The 17,105-nt window shown below is 36.0% G+C and overlaps 2 protein-coding genes across 3 annotated transcripts in view; one reads left to right on the top strand and one right to left on the bottom strand.

Annotated features, from left to right (window-relative positions):
- LOC145687934 (uncharacterized) overlaps positions 1 to 10,077 on the top strand; it is a 196,919-nt gene extending 186,842 nt beyond the window's left edge. Inside the window, exon 2 of the mRNA XM_081761505.1 lies at positions 6,003 to 10,077. Coding sequence (XP_081617631.1) covers positions 6,003 to 6,290 — 288 coding nt within the window. The 3' untranslated portion in view covers positions 6,291 to 10,077. The remainder of the gene's footprint in view (positions 1 to 6,002) is intronic.
- Positions 1 to 17,105, bottom strand: part of LOC145687933 (transmembrane protein 243-like) — a 30,985-nt gene that overhangs the window by 5,878 nt on the left and 8,002 nt on the right. The window lies entirely within an intron of this gene.

The following is a 17,105-nucleotide window of genomic DNA, read 5'->3' as shown; positions in this document are numbered from 1 at the left end:
AAGGACATTCCTATGAATATTTAATCATTATTTTCTATCAATGAGGAACAGGGCACTGTTTTAGCGATAAAACTGTAAAAGTGTTATTTATTGGTTGAAACCAACCCTTTATGACAATTATAATTAACAATTTTGAAATTTGAAGAACATTTAAATAGCAAAGTTGTATTACTTCATGTATCGAACGGGTTGTGTTATATATCGATCAATGAGGTTTTAATTATCGAACAGGCTGTTTTATATATTGAAGAGCGGGGTTTAAATATAGAAACGGAATATTTTATTTTTAAATAATTCTAAAATATAAACTAAGATAGCAGACGCAAAGAGAAATAAATATTAAAATATTCTAAGCTACAAAATGTTTGTTTCATATCGTCACTATTCAGCACAGAGAGGAGCATCTTACGTTAATCTTTTTGGTTGCCTTTCTTCTTCTTCGGTTCTTTCTGGTATTCCTCGGAAGATATTGCATACACTTTCTTCAGCTTAAATTGTTGGGGTTTCTCCGTGGCTTCAGGAAGTTTGAGAAACTCTTTGAAAAATCGTCACTGCTACTTGAGAAAGGCGAGCATAATAATTCCGAAGCAATCTCATCTTGATGCGATATTTTGACTTGTGAATTTTTACTCCAGTTTTCGAAATGATGGCACCTAGAAGATCCTTCTTGGGTGAAGGTGCGTACATATTTAAGCGTTCAATATGCCATGTGAATTCACCATTATCACTTTCTTACTCTTCGTTTTCTTCTTCTGAGCTTTAATCATTTGTTGTTTAGTTTTTATCAGCCAATTTAGTTTCATGTGTCACACTGTACCGGGTTTTAACACTTTTCCAATAAACATCCATATCTGAATAACCATCACTCTGTTCCTCTTCGTCACGTCTTAGTTTGTCACGGAACATATTAAGAACACGAGGAGGCATGAATTCTTCCAGATCATCAAGCACGAACTTCAGTTTTTGATGAGGAATAGGGAACTTTTGTTGAGAAAATGAAGCGGTACTCTAGTCACTCTCTTGCTGTGGCTTTCCCACTGGGATCTTCCGAATATCGTCAACACACTTGGTATAGTCCACAGCAGCAGGACTCAATGGATAAAGACCACACTTACGAAATGCGCTTTTCACAATTTCTGGTCTCACGGCATCATTACAATCTTTCTTCAATTGGGGTGCAAAATTTACCTTCGTTACCGGGAGTTTTGATTTTCTCGTCCTAAAGAGCATGCTTCAATGCTCGTTTCAAGGGTGAAAATACGCCTACATCTGCTGGTTACAGAAGATGAGTGGCATTGGGGAAAAGACTACACCAGTATTCGATAATCGTGACAATATCCACTGACTTGAAGTGATAGATGATTCCTGTGCCGATCAAGAAAGATAATAAAAGGAAGTGTGATTTTCTCAGTCTCCAGCCAAAACCGTTGGAGGTAAGTCAAAAATGTTGTAGTCTTCATTCAGCCACTTTCTGTTTTCTCATAGATCCATAGCTCAGGTACATTCTTCTTCATAATTTGCTTAAGTCGTATGTTGCTGTAGATAATCATGGTTTGGGCGCAAAGCTCGTCAGCGCAGAAATTGCCAAGTACTGTTATGCTCTCTTTTTCTTGAGATGTTACTGTAATTTGACGCTGTACTTCTCTCACACCAAGGTACTTTCCTGAAACCATGTGGAACAGAAAGTTTATTTTGTCTGCGTTGAGGATCCTTCTTGGGTCTTTCATTATTGCACTTAATCCCTCAGGTTCAAGATAGCTCTAAAGTTCAGCAAACCAGCCGCGAATTCTCTCTTCCAAAACCGCAGCCCTGCCCTTACTAGTAGTTTCAACCTTCTTCTGAGGCAGGCAAGGGTGTTTTCCCATAAAACACCTGAATCAAATTTTCCCTGGTCTTCCATGCTTGAACGATGTGCTTCTTCCTCAAGACTGTACAATTTCCTGAACAGTGTCCAGTAAATTACTTTTCTTAAACGGAAATCTTCTCTTTACCATGTTCATTACCCATTCAGAAAATCCCTCTTCTTCTTGTGGGCTCAGGAACGGCTTCCGGCCAAGACCAATCTCAGTCTTCTTACGCCCAGATAATTTATCGTTTAAAGTTGTGATAGGAACCTGGAAGGTTCTCGATGCCTGCCTTTGGGACATCATACCGGACCTCACGTGCTGAACAGCTTGTCAAGGCAGATAACGAATAATAGAATGGTTTCATTTTCTGACAGGTTTGATTCTGACTTTGGGGACACCTTCCTTGTTGGGTTTCTTAATTTTGCCCATTGCCAAATCCTGAGCAGTAGTTAAGGATACTCAACAAAAATGTAAACTATTATTTATGATTAACTTCAACTGGGTTACTAGTCTATACATTGAGAACAAGATCCCGGATCAGAAGTGTGAAATAATGCGATCAGCACGACGTAAGACCTCGATTAGATAGGCTCTCTTTGACGAAACATTACTAAAAATTGTAAATTTAAATATTTTTATAACGGTTTGAACCCATGAACTATCAGATACAAGGTGGATGGCTTACAATTCAGTGTAAAACTCGGTATTCAGTGCAAAATAAATCAACAACTTAGTTAAATTAATATCTAAATCGCCAATAGTCCTTCCAATTACAATAATGTTCGATACAAAAGGACACTTTTCCTTAAAGGAACCTCTTTTATCGAACGGCATTTCGATATTACGAAATGGGTCTCGAATATCGAACATTATTTTCTTTTCCCTTCAAATAAGATGATAGCTGAAAAGAAACATTATAACAAATAAATATACATATATTGATATTAACACATCGTATTATTAAAAGGATACCTTATAATCACACCATCACACAAGGGAAAAAGGATTATTACTGCGGTGCTGCACCTTACAAAAAATATAGCGATTTCTCCAATCTCCCACCAAAACCACAGACTAGGAAACTTTCCCGCGTTCGCTAATATCGAAACGTATCGACCTATTGATTTTTATAAGGCCATGTTTGGAAGGGTGTGTTCACAAATTTCAGATACTACGCAACGTTTTTGGTTTCCTTATTTCTTAACGAAATGACCAAGGTGTTCGATATTTACTGCCATTACCCTATATATATATATATATAGTTCATGTTTTAAAACTATTGTTCAAAGCCTTTGTATTTTAATAAGCTTTCTCCAAATTCAATGCAATTGAATTTTGCTGCCATTTTTGGAGTTCTTTAAAACTATACGTTTATATGTTTGTGGTCAATTCTTTCGACAATGAGATCTCGGAAACTACAGGCTCTAGAAAGATGACGTTTTCACTGATTGATTGGAAATTTTGTGTAGATTGTCCAGTTCTAATTGAATATTTAAAAGACATGGCCATTATTTCTTTATTACATTTTTACTAGTACACTGGAAGTGTTGAAATTAAAAAAAAAAAAAAAAAAAAAAAAACTAAGCCATCATATCCTACACATTATACATTCCAACACCTCATAATTGTATACAGGGGTTTTATATGTATCAGGCGTTTGTTTCATGACCAAATGATAATGAAAAACGAAGGATAACCATTTCTCTACTCTCAGTTGGATCTTTATTGTTTGGAGTGTTTTGCCCAATGAACACCATATATCACTGACATTATAATTAATTGTGTGTGTAATGTATTTGCTTATTACATACTGCATGCAAGAAGAAAGAATACACTTATCATACATGAATTAAAAACTCTAACCGGAAGTAGGCTCAAATCTTGCAAACGGTGCGAGATATTGAAAAGTAATCGACAAAATCTCCCCTTTATGGTATGTCTTGGTCAATTTTTATCAAGAAGTCTTTCACTTGAGTTTGTTAAGGGACATGTACAGATGTGAGGAATAACACGGAGATTCATGCTCATATGTGAATGATGCGCTGTGTAGAGAGCGCAGGTTCAGCTAGTCTATATATTAAAATGCTACGTTTATGTGTTTGTCACCAAAGAAATGTCTATATGTTTGTCTCCAATCCTTTCGAGAATGAGATTTCGAAAACCATAAGTGCTAGAAACGTGCCATTTTCACTGGTCGATTCAAAATTTTGTGTAGATTGTCCAGTTCTAATTGAATATTTAAAAAGCACGGCCGTTATTTCTTCATTACATTTTTAGGGGTACACTGGAAGTGTTGAAATTTTTAAAAAAACAACATATCCTACGAATTATACATTACAACACTACATAATTGTATACGGGAGTAGTATATCTCTCAGGCGTTTGTTTCATGGCCAAATGGTAATGTAAAGTGAAGGATAACCATGTTTCCAGTCTAAGATGGATCTTTATTATTTAGAGTGTTATCTCCAATATACAGCATAGATGACTGATATTATAATTAACTGTGTGTGTAATGTATTTGCTTATTACATACTGCATGCAAGAAGAAAGAAAACATTGATCATACATGAATTAGAAACTCAACCGGAAGTAGGCTCAAATCTTACAAAGGGTGCGATATTGAAAAAAAACAATAATAAAAAAAATCCCCTTCATGGTATCCCTTGCCGATTTTTATCAAGGCATCTTTCACTTGTGTCTATAAAGACACATGTACAGATGTAAGGGATGATAAGGAGATTCATACTCATATGTGAATGATGCGATGCGTCGAGAGCGCAGGTTCAGCTAGTTATATATATAGAGCATGGATTATAAATCGCTTGACACTGACTACAATAGCAGTAGCTGTTGACATAATCAATACGTGCTTCGTGAATAGTAACATTGTAAAAAGTAATTTTGTTTAAGAATTGAAACCTTGTTATAATTGTAATTAAGTTTGAAATGAATAAAAAGTCAGCCAAGAATGAACGGTGTTCGCACTTTAAAAGTGGTGACTACATTACCAAATTACAAATGGACTTTTCTGGCTGGGAAACAGTGAAAGAAAATTTTGTTTCTAAAAAGAAAATTACCGATCTTGAGCAATTAAGAGCATATTGCTTTTAAAATTAATAAATTGTCATTTAATAGTATTAGTGGTGTAATATGTTCTTCTATGCTTAAACAATATAATTTGTGGATTGAAGATGATAGAGGAAACATCGAACACTTTATCTAGCAATCTAACTTCGTGACCAAACCTAATTTTATAATACAACTTGTAATAATTTGATAGCTGATATATAGTTCATTTCAAATAAATTTCTGTCAAGTGGTTTACGGCTCACTATATATACGTATATCAGCGCTTTTTAAGAGGTATCACATAGCACTTCGCGACACAAAATCATAGAAATGGGAAGCAAACGAAACACTACATCGCAAAATACGATACACTTATGATCATAATGTACAGGGTGTTTCAAAACAACACCGACAACGTTTGGGAGGTGATTCCTGACACCAAGATAAGACAAAAAGTATAGACCAAACTGGGTGCACAAATGCTTTCCTTCGGGGTTATAGGCTGCCGAAAACATGAAAATATGAACTTTGAAGTCCATAGCTCTAAAAGTATGGGACCCACCGTAGTCAGGTCAAGACTTCACTTAGGAACTTGTATGTGCGCTATCCAAAAATATATGTTTCAGAATCCTAAGGTACTTATGCAACAATTTTTATAAAAGGAAGTTTGACTACGGACATATTATTTGAAGTACCCACCAACCACTTCTATAAAAATGGCTGCGGAATTACCGCAGGGTTATGAAACTTGGATAGGATATATACTAGTTCCAAAGAGAAATTTTGACCTGACTACGGTAGGTCCCATATGGACCTTCAAAGTTTATTTTTTCATGTTTTCGGCAGCCTATAACTTCAAAACGAAACATCTGTGCACACAGGTTGATCTATGCTTTTTGTCTTATCTCGGTGTCAGGAATCACCTCTCAAACGTTGTCGGTGTTGTTTTGAAACGCCCTTTTTCTACTCTGTAAGCAAGCAGGTCCGAGGATCTGTTTAGGATTTCCTGGTACTAATACTTGTAATTCCTACGTTTCAGAATGAAGCGACTACAAATACAATCCATTATATTTCTCCTTACAGGTCTTCCTCTGTTTGCTGATAATTTGCGACGAACCACCGCTACCAGACAAAAAGGCGAACATGTTCATGCTCCAGTACGCAGAATATGAAATGGATGATGTACGGATGACTGTGGCACAGGCTCGAAATGGGTACAACAATGTCAGTGAAATTCTTGCTTATGACGGTGATTCAGATGTTTGGAGCGTGAACACCCTTGAACACCAATATTTATGCATGTATGAGTCTGATTGGTCTGTTAAAAACATAACATATTTTCTACTAGTTTATAAATATATGGGCTACTAGCTCACGTTCGATACGGATTATGAAAACTATTGCGTTAAATGTTTATATTATATATACACACACATGTATACATATATATATATTACAGATTATCACGTTAAGATGTTTATATACACTTATCACCTGCAATGCTCAAAATGCAATAAGCAAGCAATATATAATGAATGGCTTTCTGTAGCGTACATTTGTCTCTTGTGGAGAGAAATTAAGCTACTTCAAACAGATTTTTCAATTAAAAAAAAAAAAAAAAAAAGTAATCGATACTATCAACTGACCTAAGAATTGTATACAAAGAAATAAAGACTTGCTCTTCTAAAGATGGAATTGGAAAGTGAAATATTAAATAAGTTCATTCGGATTTTATAGAACAGTTTCTAAACTAAACTACACTAAACTAAACTAAACTAAATAAATAAATAAATAAATAAAAAGTTAGTCTTGCGCTCTTCAGCTAAACATAATATGATAATGATGTTACTTGTTAACAAACATGGGAATAACGGTACGAGTATTGTGTTGTATTAAAAACTGACCACGCACTTCTCCGTGAAAGGCTGTATCCTCACACCCGTATGTAGGACAAAATCCTCACAACCGTGTGTAGGATAAAATCAGGAACAGTAAAGGTTCGCATTTCAGTAAAAGTATAGGCCTCTCAAAAAAGTTGCCAGGATTTTTTCCAGTCCGTTCAACAAGATAGTTTTAGAATTTGACACTAGATATTAAAAGTTTTTTTTTTTTTTTTAAATCAACATAGTTCTAATGACTGTTTTCGAGATTGAAGTGGCTTCCTTTCCCTCCCAAAGCTGAATTTAGATGTTACTACTAAGTCTGCTTGCATTAGTGTATCATACACAATATTCTCACTCGTAACTGTATTCACAAATTTGTTTAGGTTTAGGAAACTGTGGCAGATACATTAACACTTTCGGTCCAGGGCTTACAGAGCAAATTTGAGCTTCCTGTCAGTTTCGTGCAATTATAAGATGTGTACCAGATAGTACAAAAAACGTAGGGATAATAAATACTTGGCAGATAAATCTTTAAGATAAAAACAACATTTATTGGTATTGTTGGGTGAAATTGTTACAATATCTAGACTTGGACTTTGTTCGTGTGCATTAATAAAGTTACTCCAAGTCCTGCGTGGGCTTCTGAGCGAAAGTGTTAACAGTATCCCAGAAAAAGAAAAGCTGCCCATCTTGCCACATGTAGAAAATTACTCTCTGCAAGCTGTTCTACGCAGTTTCGAGAGTAGGTAATTTTTGTGTATTGTGTAATAGTGTAGACCTAGTGGTGTACTGAGTTTGGATAACCAAATGATACAAATTATACTAAATCCCTACTATTGATTTTAAGGCTATTGAAATGTTACAAACGTTGTTCAACCCACTTGCACTTAGGTGATACGTTTCTGCACTAACTTCCATAGGTTGAAATTTAAAGTTTATTTATTTATTAGCAAAATCGAGCAAGTTGTTCGTTTTCGGTTATATTGACTTACTGAAGTAGTCTGTTCTCACATTTACAGTATTGAAAATAATATTTTGTACAGAAACTATTTCCAGGCATAAACAGGTTCAATAATTCTGACGCTGTATGTACTCTATCGGAAAGGTACTCAGATATTATCAGAATTACTGTCCCATTTAGACTGGTATCCCTACATAAAATGTGATAGCTAAAACATAACTATATAGGAAATTTACATGGATTTTTTCCTGTTTCTGGGATTTTTTTTTTTTAATATTTATTTATTTATTTTAGGGCACTAAAAATCTAGCCTTACTTGTTAGCGAAGCGGATCATAATGTGAGAATAATCACATCAACTTAATTTTCCAACTTATAACCATTCACAAGTCTGTGGCTGAAATTAAATTCGTGAATTCTTTTGCTAACCTTTAAATTACTACAAAGTAATTACTTTCTTAAATTACTGGGACAATGATTACGGTCAATGAAAGTATTTAGCCAGAATAGAAACTAAAATATTAACATACGAACTTTACAATATTTCGCGCATACTTGTATGCTTCATCAGCCGTAGAGGAAAGAAAGAAAACCAAAACGACCGTTAAAACTGAGAGAAATAAGATTTGGTTAGGGGTGCGAAAACACTGATGATATTTCTTCATTCAATTAAGGTGGTAGTACATTAGTACATTATGTTGTACTGTCAAGAGATGATTTCGAAACACAATTCCTGACACATATTTCAAAGTATGTCTACAAACTGAATTGTCACAAATTAAACTTGAATTCCAATACAGAATCGACCAAGTGTTTTTGCGTACACAGAGTGTTACATAAGTGTCCCCCAATATTTTGGGAACAGATTTCTCACACCAAAATAAATAAATAAAAAAAAAAAAAATAATAAAAAAAAAGTTCATATGGACCTGTGCTCAAAAGTGGATAACTTCGGAGTTACAGGGTGCCGAGCTTCAGTACAATAGGACCAATCGTAGTCGGATCACGACATCACTGAGGGATTGGTATGTGAACTATCCAAATATCCATCTTTCAGAACCTCTGGTACTTGCACAATCATTTTGAGAGAGCCGGTACTTGCACAATCATTTTTTAGAGAGGTTGTTTCGGAGTACTTGATCACTCTCCACCAACTTCTCTAAAAAATTGGTGTACAAGTACTGGAGCATTCTTAAACATGGATATTTGGATAGTTCATATACCAGTTCTTCAGTGATGTCTTGACCCCGACTACGATAGGTCCCTTAGTAGTGGAGCTATGAACTATTAAAATTCGCTTGTTTCACGTTTTCGGCACCCTATAACTCCAAAACTAACCACTTTTGAGCACAGGTTCATATGAACTTTTTTTTTTCTTATTTTGATATGAGAAATCTGTTCCTAAAATATTGTGCGCATGTTTAATTGGGATTTCGGAGAAGTATACTATACAATGACTGTTCTTAATGAATAGGTAGCTGTAAAATATACCCAACCTATTAAATCAGACGATTCGGCTTAACGTTACTTTCCTCAGTTATATCAGATGACTGGGGAATGATACTTTTATTTATTGCCCCAAATCTTGTAGACAAAGTTGAAAGGAACACGACTCGCATAGTAGATGATTGTCAAGGAAAGCAAAAACTTTACAATAACAACTTAAATTTCACGTGTAACAAGTAGCATTCTCAGTGCACCACTAGTTTTAATTAAAGTGTGATGTTTAATTACCTTTTATTTTCTTCTATGTTGTGTCCCATGTCTACGAGTGGTTCGTTCCAAGGTTCAAGTTAAAACTGAAATCATCCGAACATTTGCAATAATGGTACAGTATTTTGCAAAACTAATGCAGTATTTTTTTTCTGTTTTATGAAGAAATTTTACATTGACACGCTAAAATGCGTATCGTTTGATTTAGCTTTGTTGCAAAGAAACAAAATAAAACTATATTAGAGAATTATATTTTGTTAAAGACTAAAGCTAGCATGCTTAAAACTGCATTTGTTAACTATTCAAACCTTTTAAATGTGTATTTTTGAATGTCCTCCATGTTAGATATTTGCTTCTGAAACAAAATATTGCAAGATTGGTTCACTGCATATTAGCACGTAACACACAACTTAGCTTCACTAGACTGGGTCTAGTGTTCTAATTATTTAGTAGTAACTTTAACATTCAGATTCTCAAAATTATGACTTCAGTTATATAAGGTTTAGTGTTATTAGAAAATATCTTTTAGAAAGAAATAGTAAATTCATATATTTAAAAATTTTGACCATGGATTTAAAAAAAAAAAAAAAAAACCGAAATAATCCATTAGCATTTTTCTATTAATCAATCACGGAAATAAATCGAACAAATAAATTTGATGTATTACGCTAAAAGGTTTACTCAAGTTAATGTATTAATGTGTTACAGTTTGTTTTGTCATTGTCAAGTTCATTCTCTCCCCCCCTCCTCATGTTTATATAATTACTTTGTAAGTCCTGGATAATACTCGTAACAGAATCTATATTTGAATTAATTGTATAATTACTAACTAAAGAGTGTAAACACAGTAATTATTATTATTTAAACTTGCGCTATATAAGCAAGTGCCATATGTACATACACAAAATTAGTGAAGCACTCTTGTATTCACATACTAAACATTTTGTGGAATTTATTATGAAGCATATTACTTTTATTTTTTTATCACATTATATGTATCACAAGTGGTATTTACGCACAACTTATTATGAAGGAATCAGTATGTATATTATGTTTTTTTCTTTATCATAATTATATATTAAGTGATTTTCCACAGTTTATTATGGATCAATTATCACATATTATGTAGCAAACGACATTTATATACAAGTTACTACAACATAATAAATATAATTACCATACATAAAGATATTTGTTTTATACACTTAAAATGGTTCCAACCAGATCAGTTGAAAAAGCAGAGTCAAGCTTAAAAGTATCTTCTTTTCAGGATAGATAATTCTTCCATGCTAGTATGAGGGTAAGTCAGAAATTAGCTGCAATGTAAAATAACTTTTCTTACATTGTCTATACTAACTTTTGTCCTCGTTTATTTTATTGTTATGCTGTTGTGGTCATGCTATGAAAGTTTGATCCTAGTTCCTCCATTTGTCTTTCTTTTGTTGCAGTTAGATAATGGCTGCTCCATTAAAAGTTTGCACCAAAGGGGAACGTGACTTTATGAAACCCAAGTCTGTTGTGGATAATTTTGTACGCAGAACCATGACTTATTTCCAGACGACGTGCCACTTCATCAATAGTCCCTCGTCTGTCTAACAGAACTATGTCACGTGCACGTTCAATATTGTCATCATTTGTGGCCATAGATGGTCGTCCGGCTTCTTTCTCGTGCGTAACGCTTGTGCCACCATTTTTGAATTTTTCAATCCATTCGCAGACGCTGTTCTCGTATTGTGCCGAAAGGTTTTGATGGATTGCGGCCCCGGATACATCTTCTGAACCACAAAAACTGGATCACTGTTCGTTGTTCCTCTTTGGTGCAAACTTCTAATGGACCGGCCATGATCTATCTACCACAAAAGGAAGACAAATGGAGGAATTAGGATCAAGATTTCATAGCATGACCACAACAGCATAACAATAAAATAAACGAGAACAGAGGTCAATATGAACGAGAAACGTTATTGCTACATTGCAGATAATTTTTGACTTAACCTCGTAGTAACTTTAGACACACTGACATTTTTTTTCTTTATTGTTAATGACAATTGAACCAAAACTATCAATGATTCACCTTACATGTTCATTGATACGTACAAGTATCGTGTATACGTTAGCAGTAAAGTTGCAGTGTACACATGTTAGTAAGCTGTCGATACAGTCAAGGGAAGCGAGAACCTTATGTGGAATCCTTGAGCTATGTAAACAATCATTGACACTATCCCTTTTGTGTGTGTGTATGTTATATACTACCATCTCTGTCAAAGACAAAATACTATCATGACTCTTGATACATGGTGTCTACCATGGCAATGAACGTATTACTCAATAAAAATAACGTTTTGTTAACTGACGGAAGTTAAGTGTCTGTATACTTGAATACGAATTTGTATACGAGAAAATAAAAAGGAGGCAATGTCAGCGTCTTCGTCCTACAAATATTACTCACGGTTCCTTTTACAACATACTCCCTTCTACCTTCCCAAGCACATATTCCAATACAACATTACAACTAACCGAAATGGTAAGATTTTTCTTCTTCTTCTTTTTGGGAGGAGGCACGGTAGCTCAGTGGTAGAGCGCTTACCTCTAGTGTGTTGGGTCCCTGGTTCGATCCCCGGTCAAGTTAGTTTGTGGTGGACAACATCGTGCCCCTGGGTTTTCTCGCGTTACTCCCGTCTCCTCCCACTTTCTCATTCCACCAATTCTTCCATTATCATTCACTTGCTTTAATCATAATCTCCGTTAACATACCAGGTATAAGCGTGGGACGTTAAACTCGAATATTTCATTTTTACTTCTTTCATGCCCTGTTACTTTGATCTACCAATCTCAATGTTGATACTGAAAGGAAAAATAATTTTCTGACAAGCTTTGATAACTTAGGCAAATTGATCAATCATTCATCTAATATTAAATAGCACCTGGTTCCATGGCCTCAAAAAATTTTCTCGCTCTTTCTCTACTCCATAACTGATTGAAACATGAATGTCACTAGTGGTGGACAAACACCGTGTGCGTGGGTTTTCTCGAAGTTCTTCTACTTCCATTTTATCATTATTGTCCATCTTATCGACACCGTCTCTCTTAACCTCGGTGCATAATTGTGGGACTTTAAAAGAATGTCAGTATAAAGTAATTTTCGATATTATTGCCATTCATTCAATGGTAGCAGTAACTTGAAGAGAAGAGTTTACCAAGGATTATTCCAGTGTCAAAGATTTCTCAGACAGGTTGTTATTCTGTTGATATTCCATCTAAAAAACATCCAAAGTACCTATTTTAAAATTCTTGCTCCCCCCCCCCAAACAAAAAATACGAGAAGTGTAAGAAACCCAATTAAACCTGAGAAAGAACTAAATATGGGCCCAAATGGGTGACGTTTTGTCAAATTCTGGAGAAGATATTCACTTCCCTTTTTATTATACGAGAGAGTCTTGCGGCATATGGTAACACAGAGCCGGACTATTGAACAACTTTTCATATCTTATACCTAGGTATAATAAATAAAATTGTTTGTTTGTTTGTTTGTCATTCTGTGTGCGGCCTGGGGACCAGACAAATGGACCGAGAGTTACCAAAATTTGGTCATGGGTATCTTAGTCTAGGCCCCAGATCAAGAGGAACCGCTTTTTTCAAATTTCTAATCAGGGGGGTCTCAGTGTGGGCGTCTTCCGGGACCGGTCTGGGGACCAGACAAGTTGATCGAGAGTTACCAAATTTTGATCATGGATACCTCGGTTCAGGCCCCAGACCAAGAGGAAGCTTTCTTTTTCTAATATTCGAACCAGGGGGGTCTTAGGGGGGCGTTTACCGGGACATGTAAAAGTTGTAGAAAATGACCGATATTAGTGTCGAATTCAGTTTCCGCGGTCGCTGAGATCTATGGTGAAACTCCGATCGCATTAACTTCCAAATGCACCCTATTCGGCTGCGGGCCGGGGGTCACCAGAAGGGTATACCGAGACGTGTGAAAGTAATCCAAAATGACCGAATGCATACTTTCCGCGGTCGCTGAAATCAATGGTGACAATTCCATTAGCGATGACTTGCAAATTCAACTAACATTCAGCTACCTTCCCCCGGGCCGGGGATCCGGGGATTAGCGGGGGGGGGGATACTAAGACATGTAAAAATAAAAATGAAATGAAATCTTTGAGTTTTACGTCCCACGGATATGCCGGTTAGGCTAAAGGAGACGGTGATGATGAGTAATGAATGAATGGTGGAATGAAGAAAGTGGGAGGAAACGGGAGAACCCCGAGAAAACCCACGCACATGGTGTTTGTCCACCACAAAGTTCACTTGGCGGGGGCTGGGATCGAACCCGGAACCCCTAGCACCAGAGGTGAACGCTCTACCACTGAGCCACCGCGGCCCCAACATGACATGTAAAAATAGCCCAACAGGACCGATAACAGTGTCAAACCTATAGTTTTCGGGGTCGTTGAAATGAATGGGATACTCCACAGCCGTTGACTTCGAAATACAGCCCCCATGCGAAGGATGGACATATTCAGCTAGTTAAGAATAATTTAGACGAGTGGAAACTTTTTATTGGATCCTGAAAAGCGAGCCTGAAAGCTGTACTTCTTCATATTGTAAAGCTACCTTAACTGAACATTCTGTATATGAAACTGTCTTATAAAACATGAACCATTTCACGTCATTAAGGACTGTGACCATCAGTGGTAGGTTTGTGGTCACCTAAAAGTAACTGCACATTTTATTCGGCATGTAATTAGGTTATCCTAAATACTGTGAATTTGTCTGTGAACGGGATACAATAACACGTGTACACCAGAATGAACTGGTCTCTCCTGAAAACATTTCACCTGCTTGAGAAAACTGTCAAAAATGAACCATTAATTGATCCAAAAAGGGTTATTTCCACTATTACATATCAAATTGGGTCTCATGAAAAGTTTTGTTGTTGGTTGGAGTTTAACAACCCATTCAGGACCGAGGTTACATAAGAGGTAGACCTAAAGCTTAGTCAGATCCGAACCATCTGAGCTTCCACTGAAAATCGAATCCGAGTCTCTCACGCCAGAGTTGCGTATACTAACCACATGCAGCCACGATGCAGTTCTCATGAAACGTTTCGTGAAGGGTATGAAACACGATGGTTAAGCTTTTCAGGTAGTCAAGGAAAAATTTCTTTGACCAAGTGATACTAAAATAAAAGATGTTTATAGGTCGAGTGATCGGGTATTTTCAGAGACAACAACTTTACTGAAATTATGCAAGGTAATGAGAAAACTTGCTGGGTAAGTTTCAAGAGTAAGTGTTCAGAACATTTGGGAAATTACACAACACACAAGAAGCTGGTATCCTGCTATGAGAAGCTTAGTTGCAACATGTCTCTTCAACTCCATTTCCTTCATGTACACCTTGATTTTTCTTTAATATTTTTTTTTATTATCCCAGTGATTGTGGAGCAGTACGTAATGAACAAGCAGCGCGATTTTATCATGATATTGAAGTCACAGAGGAAAAGTATGAAGGTAAGTGGAATCCTGCTGTTTTAACAGACTACTACTGGTCAATCATCAGGAATATTCCAATAGCTGTACACAACCGATAACCTCTCGAAAACGCTCACACTAAGCACATTTTTCTGGTCAAATGAAATGTATATTTGAAAACCATGTATGAATTGCGTCGATGTGTACGATCCTTCGTAATTAATTTTTAAGTCAAATTATATATTCTTAGCATTATTTGCAAAATATTGCAATACAACTTCAGGTGATGATGATGTCTTTCATAGGTAATACCATGTAGGACGATCTTTTCTGAATTACAGCTATTATTAATTATATTTAATTATTCCATCATATTACGCTTAAATAAATGATTTTTGAAAAAAGAAACAAAGTGCGGAAGAAAAAAAAAAAAAAAAACAGAATTCGTATATAAGTACTTGGTGCGTCACCAGTGCAGAGAAAGAAGCTGAAGAGATTGGCACCTCAGCTGTCTCTCCCAACATGGTCACACGAAAATCATTGTAGACTGCAGACCCATTCTTGGCCTAATTTGACATTTGGCACACTTATACCAAACATATGGGGCTACCTTGGTACACAATTTTAAGAAAATCAAATGGGCAATTTCTGAGATATCACTGATCCAAAATTTTCCCGAAAAATGATATTTGATTTTCAAATAAATGTTCCTGACATATATTGTAGCCTATTCTTTCTTCTTTAAAATGGAATATTATTTTCCTCTCTAGCTCAATATTCACAGGAGATATTATCATTAGAAATTAACAAGATTCTACATAAAACATCAAATTTGTCCATTTTTACCACCCTCTACTCTGAAACAATTTGGTGCATGACCATCTCTCAGAGGCCTACATGTACACCAAGTGTCATCGAAATCTGACACTATGAGGTTTTGGGCTTGGTTGATTTCACATGGAATGACCCACCTGGTAACTGTTAATTTGAGGTTCTTATATAGCCTCGATGCTGGAAACGAGTCATCTGTTAATCGTTACATGGATCTAGTGTGTACTTTAATAATAATAATAATATGATGATGATGAAATCAAAGAAGGACTATTTTTTCTCAATCGAGAATTACATTATTGTGTACTTGAATGCTGTAACAGCATTGCTTCTATGTAGGAAACGGCCTTACTAAGGACAACACGACTCCTTGTCCCCTTTTTGTATACTGTAAACTTAAAATTTCCAGTAACAACGAGAAAGCAGACTTTGGTAAATGAACTCTGGGGCCGTTTTTTGGAAGGTGATAGCGCACATATAAAGAGCTCATATTACAGACTGGGGAACGCAATGGCCTTATATAGCGGAGAAAAAGCGTCTTCAAGTTTTCGACTCGCCGTATATATCGTACAATGCGCAAAGTTACCAAGTGACGGCATGGCAGAGTCAGTAGCGTCTGTGACTCACGTACAAAGGTTCCCGGGCTCGATCCCTGCTGGAGTCAACTTTTTTCTTTTTGTTTCAACCAATAAAGTAGCCATTTGTAGGTACAAGTAAAATGATAATTCACCATATGTTTATAATGAATTAAAATAACAGAAATGTTCAAATCAGCTGTAAAATCTTTCAATGTTCCCTGTTGACTAGAAATAAAATGTAATTATTTCGTAAATATATTGATATCACGAGTTATATTATGGTTACCATAGTCGTGTAAAAATGTTCATGACGCTTCGTATCTACATCTGTTGACAGTGTGCCAATTATTGGCGCAAATGGCACGGGGAATGACGGGGACGTGTCCCCTCCAGTCTTGGAACTGGGGACTGTACCCCCCTTCCACTAATCCGATTTGAAATATGTTTTTTTGCGGAGAAATGTGATGATTTGTGTCCGACTGCCACAAAGGAAAGTGAGATGAAATTTATATGCCCCCTGAATAAGCCTCAAATCTGCCCGTCTTCCAATGTTGAAAACAACTCTACTGCCCTGATCTTCCACAGCATTGTTTTTCAACTTCATAAATATTTTGAACATCACTTAAAAAAATATGGGAACGGTCTTACCTCTGCCCCCACATGTTGAAGACAGATTTGCGCCGCTGATTACAAGCAAAATAAAGAAGGAAATCTCCTTTGGTTATAGCAACATCCAGTGTTACCAAAGAGGAT

The sequence above is a fragment of the Thermobia domestica genome, chromosome 6 (genome assembly GCF_964235325.1).
Source record: "Thermobia domestica chromosome 6, izTheDome1.hap1.1, whole genome shotgun sequence".
Taxonomy (NCBI): Eukaryota; Metazoa; Arthropoda; class Insecta; order Zygentoma; family Lepismatidae; genus Thermobia; species Thermobia domestica.
The sequence above is the reverse complement of the archived record's forward strand: the minus strand, read 5'-3'. Positions and strand labels throughout refer to the sequence as shown.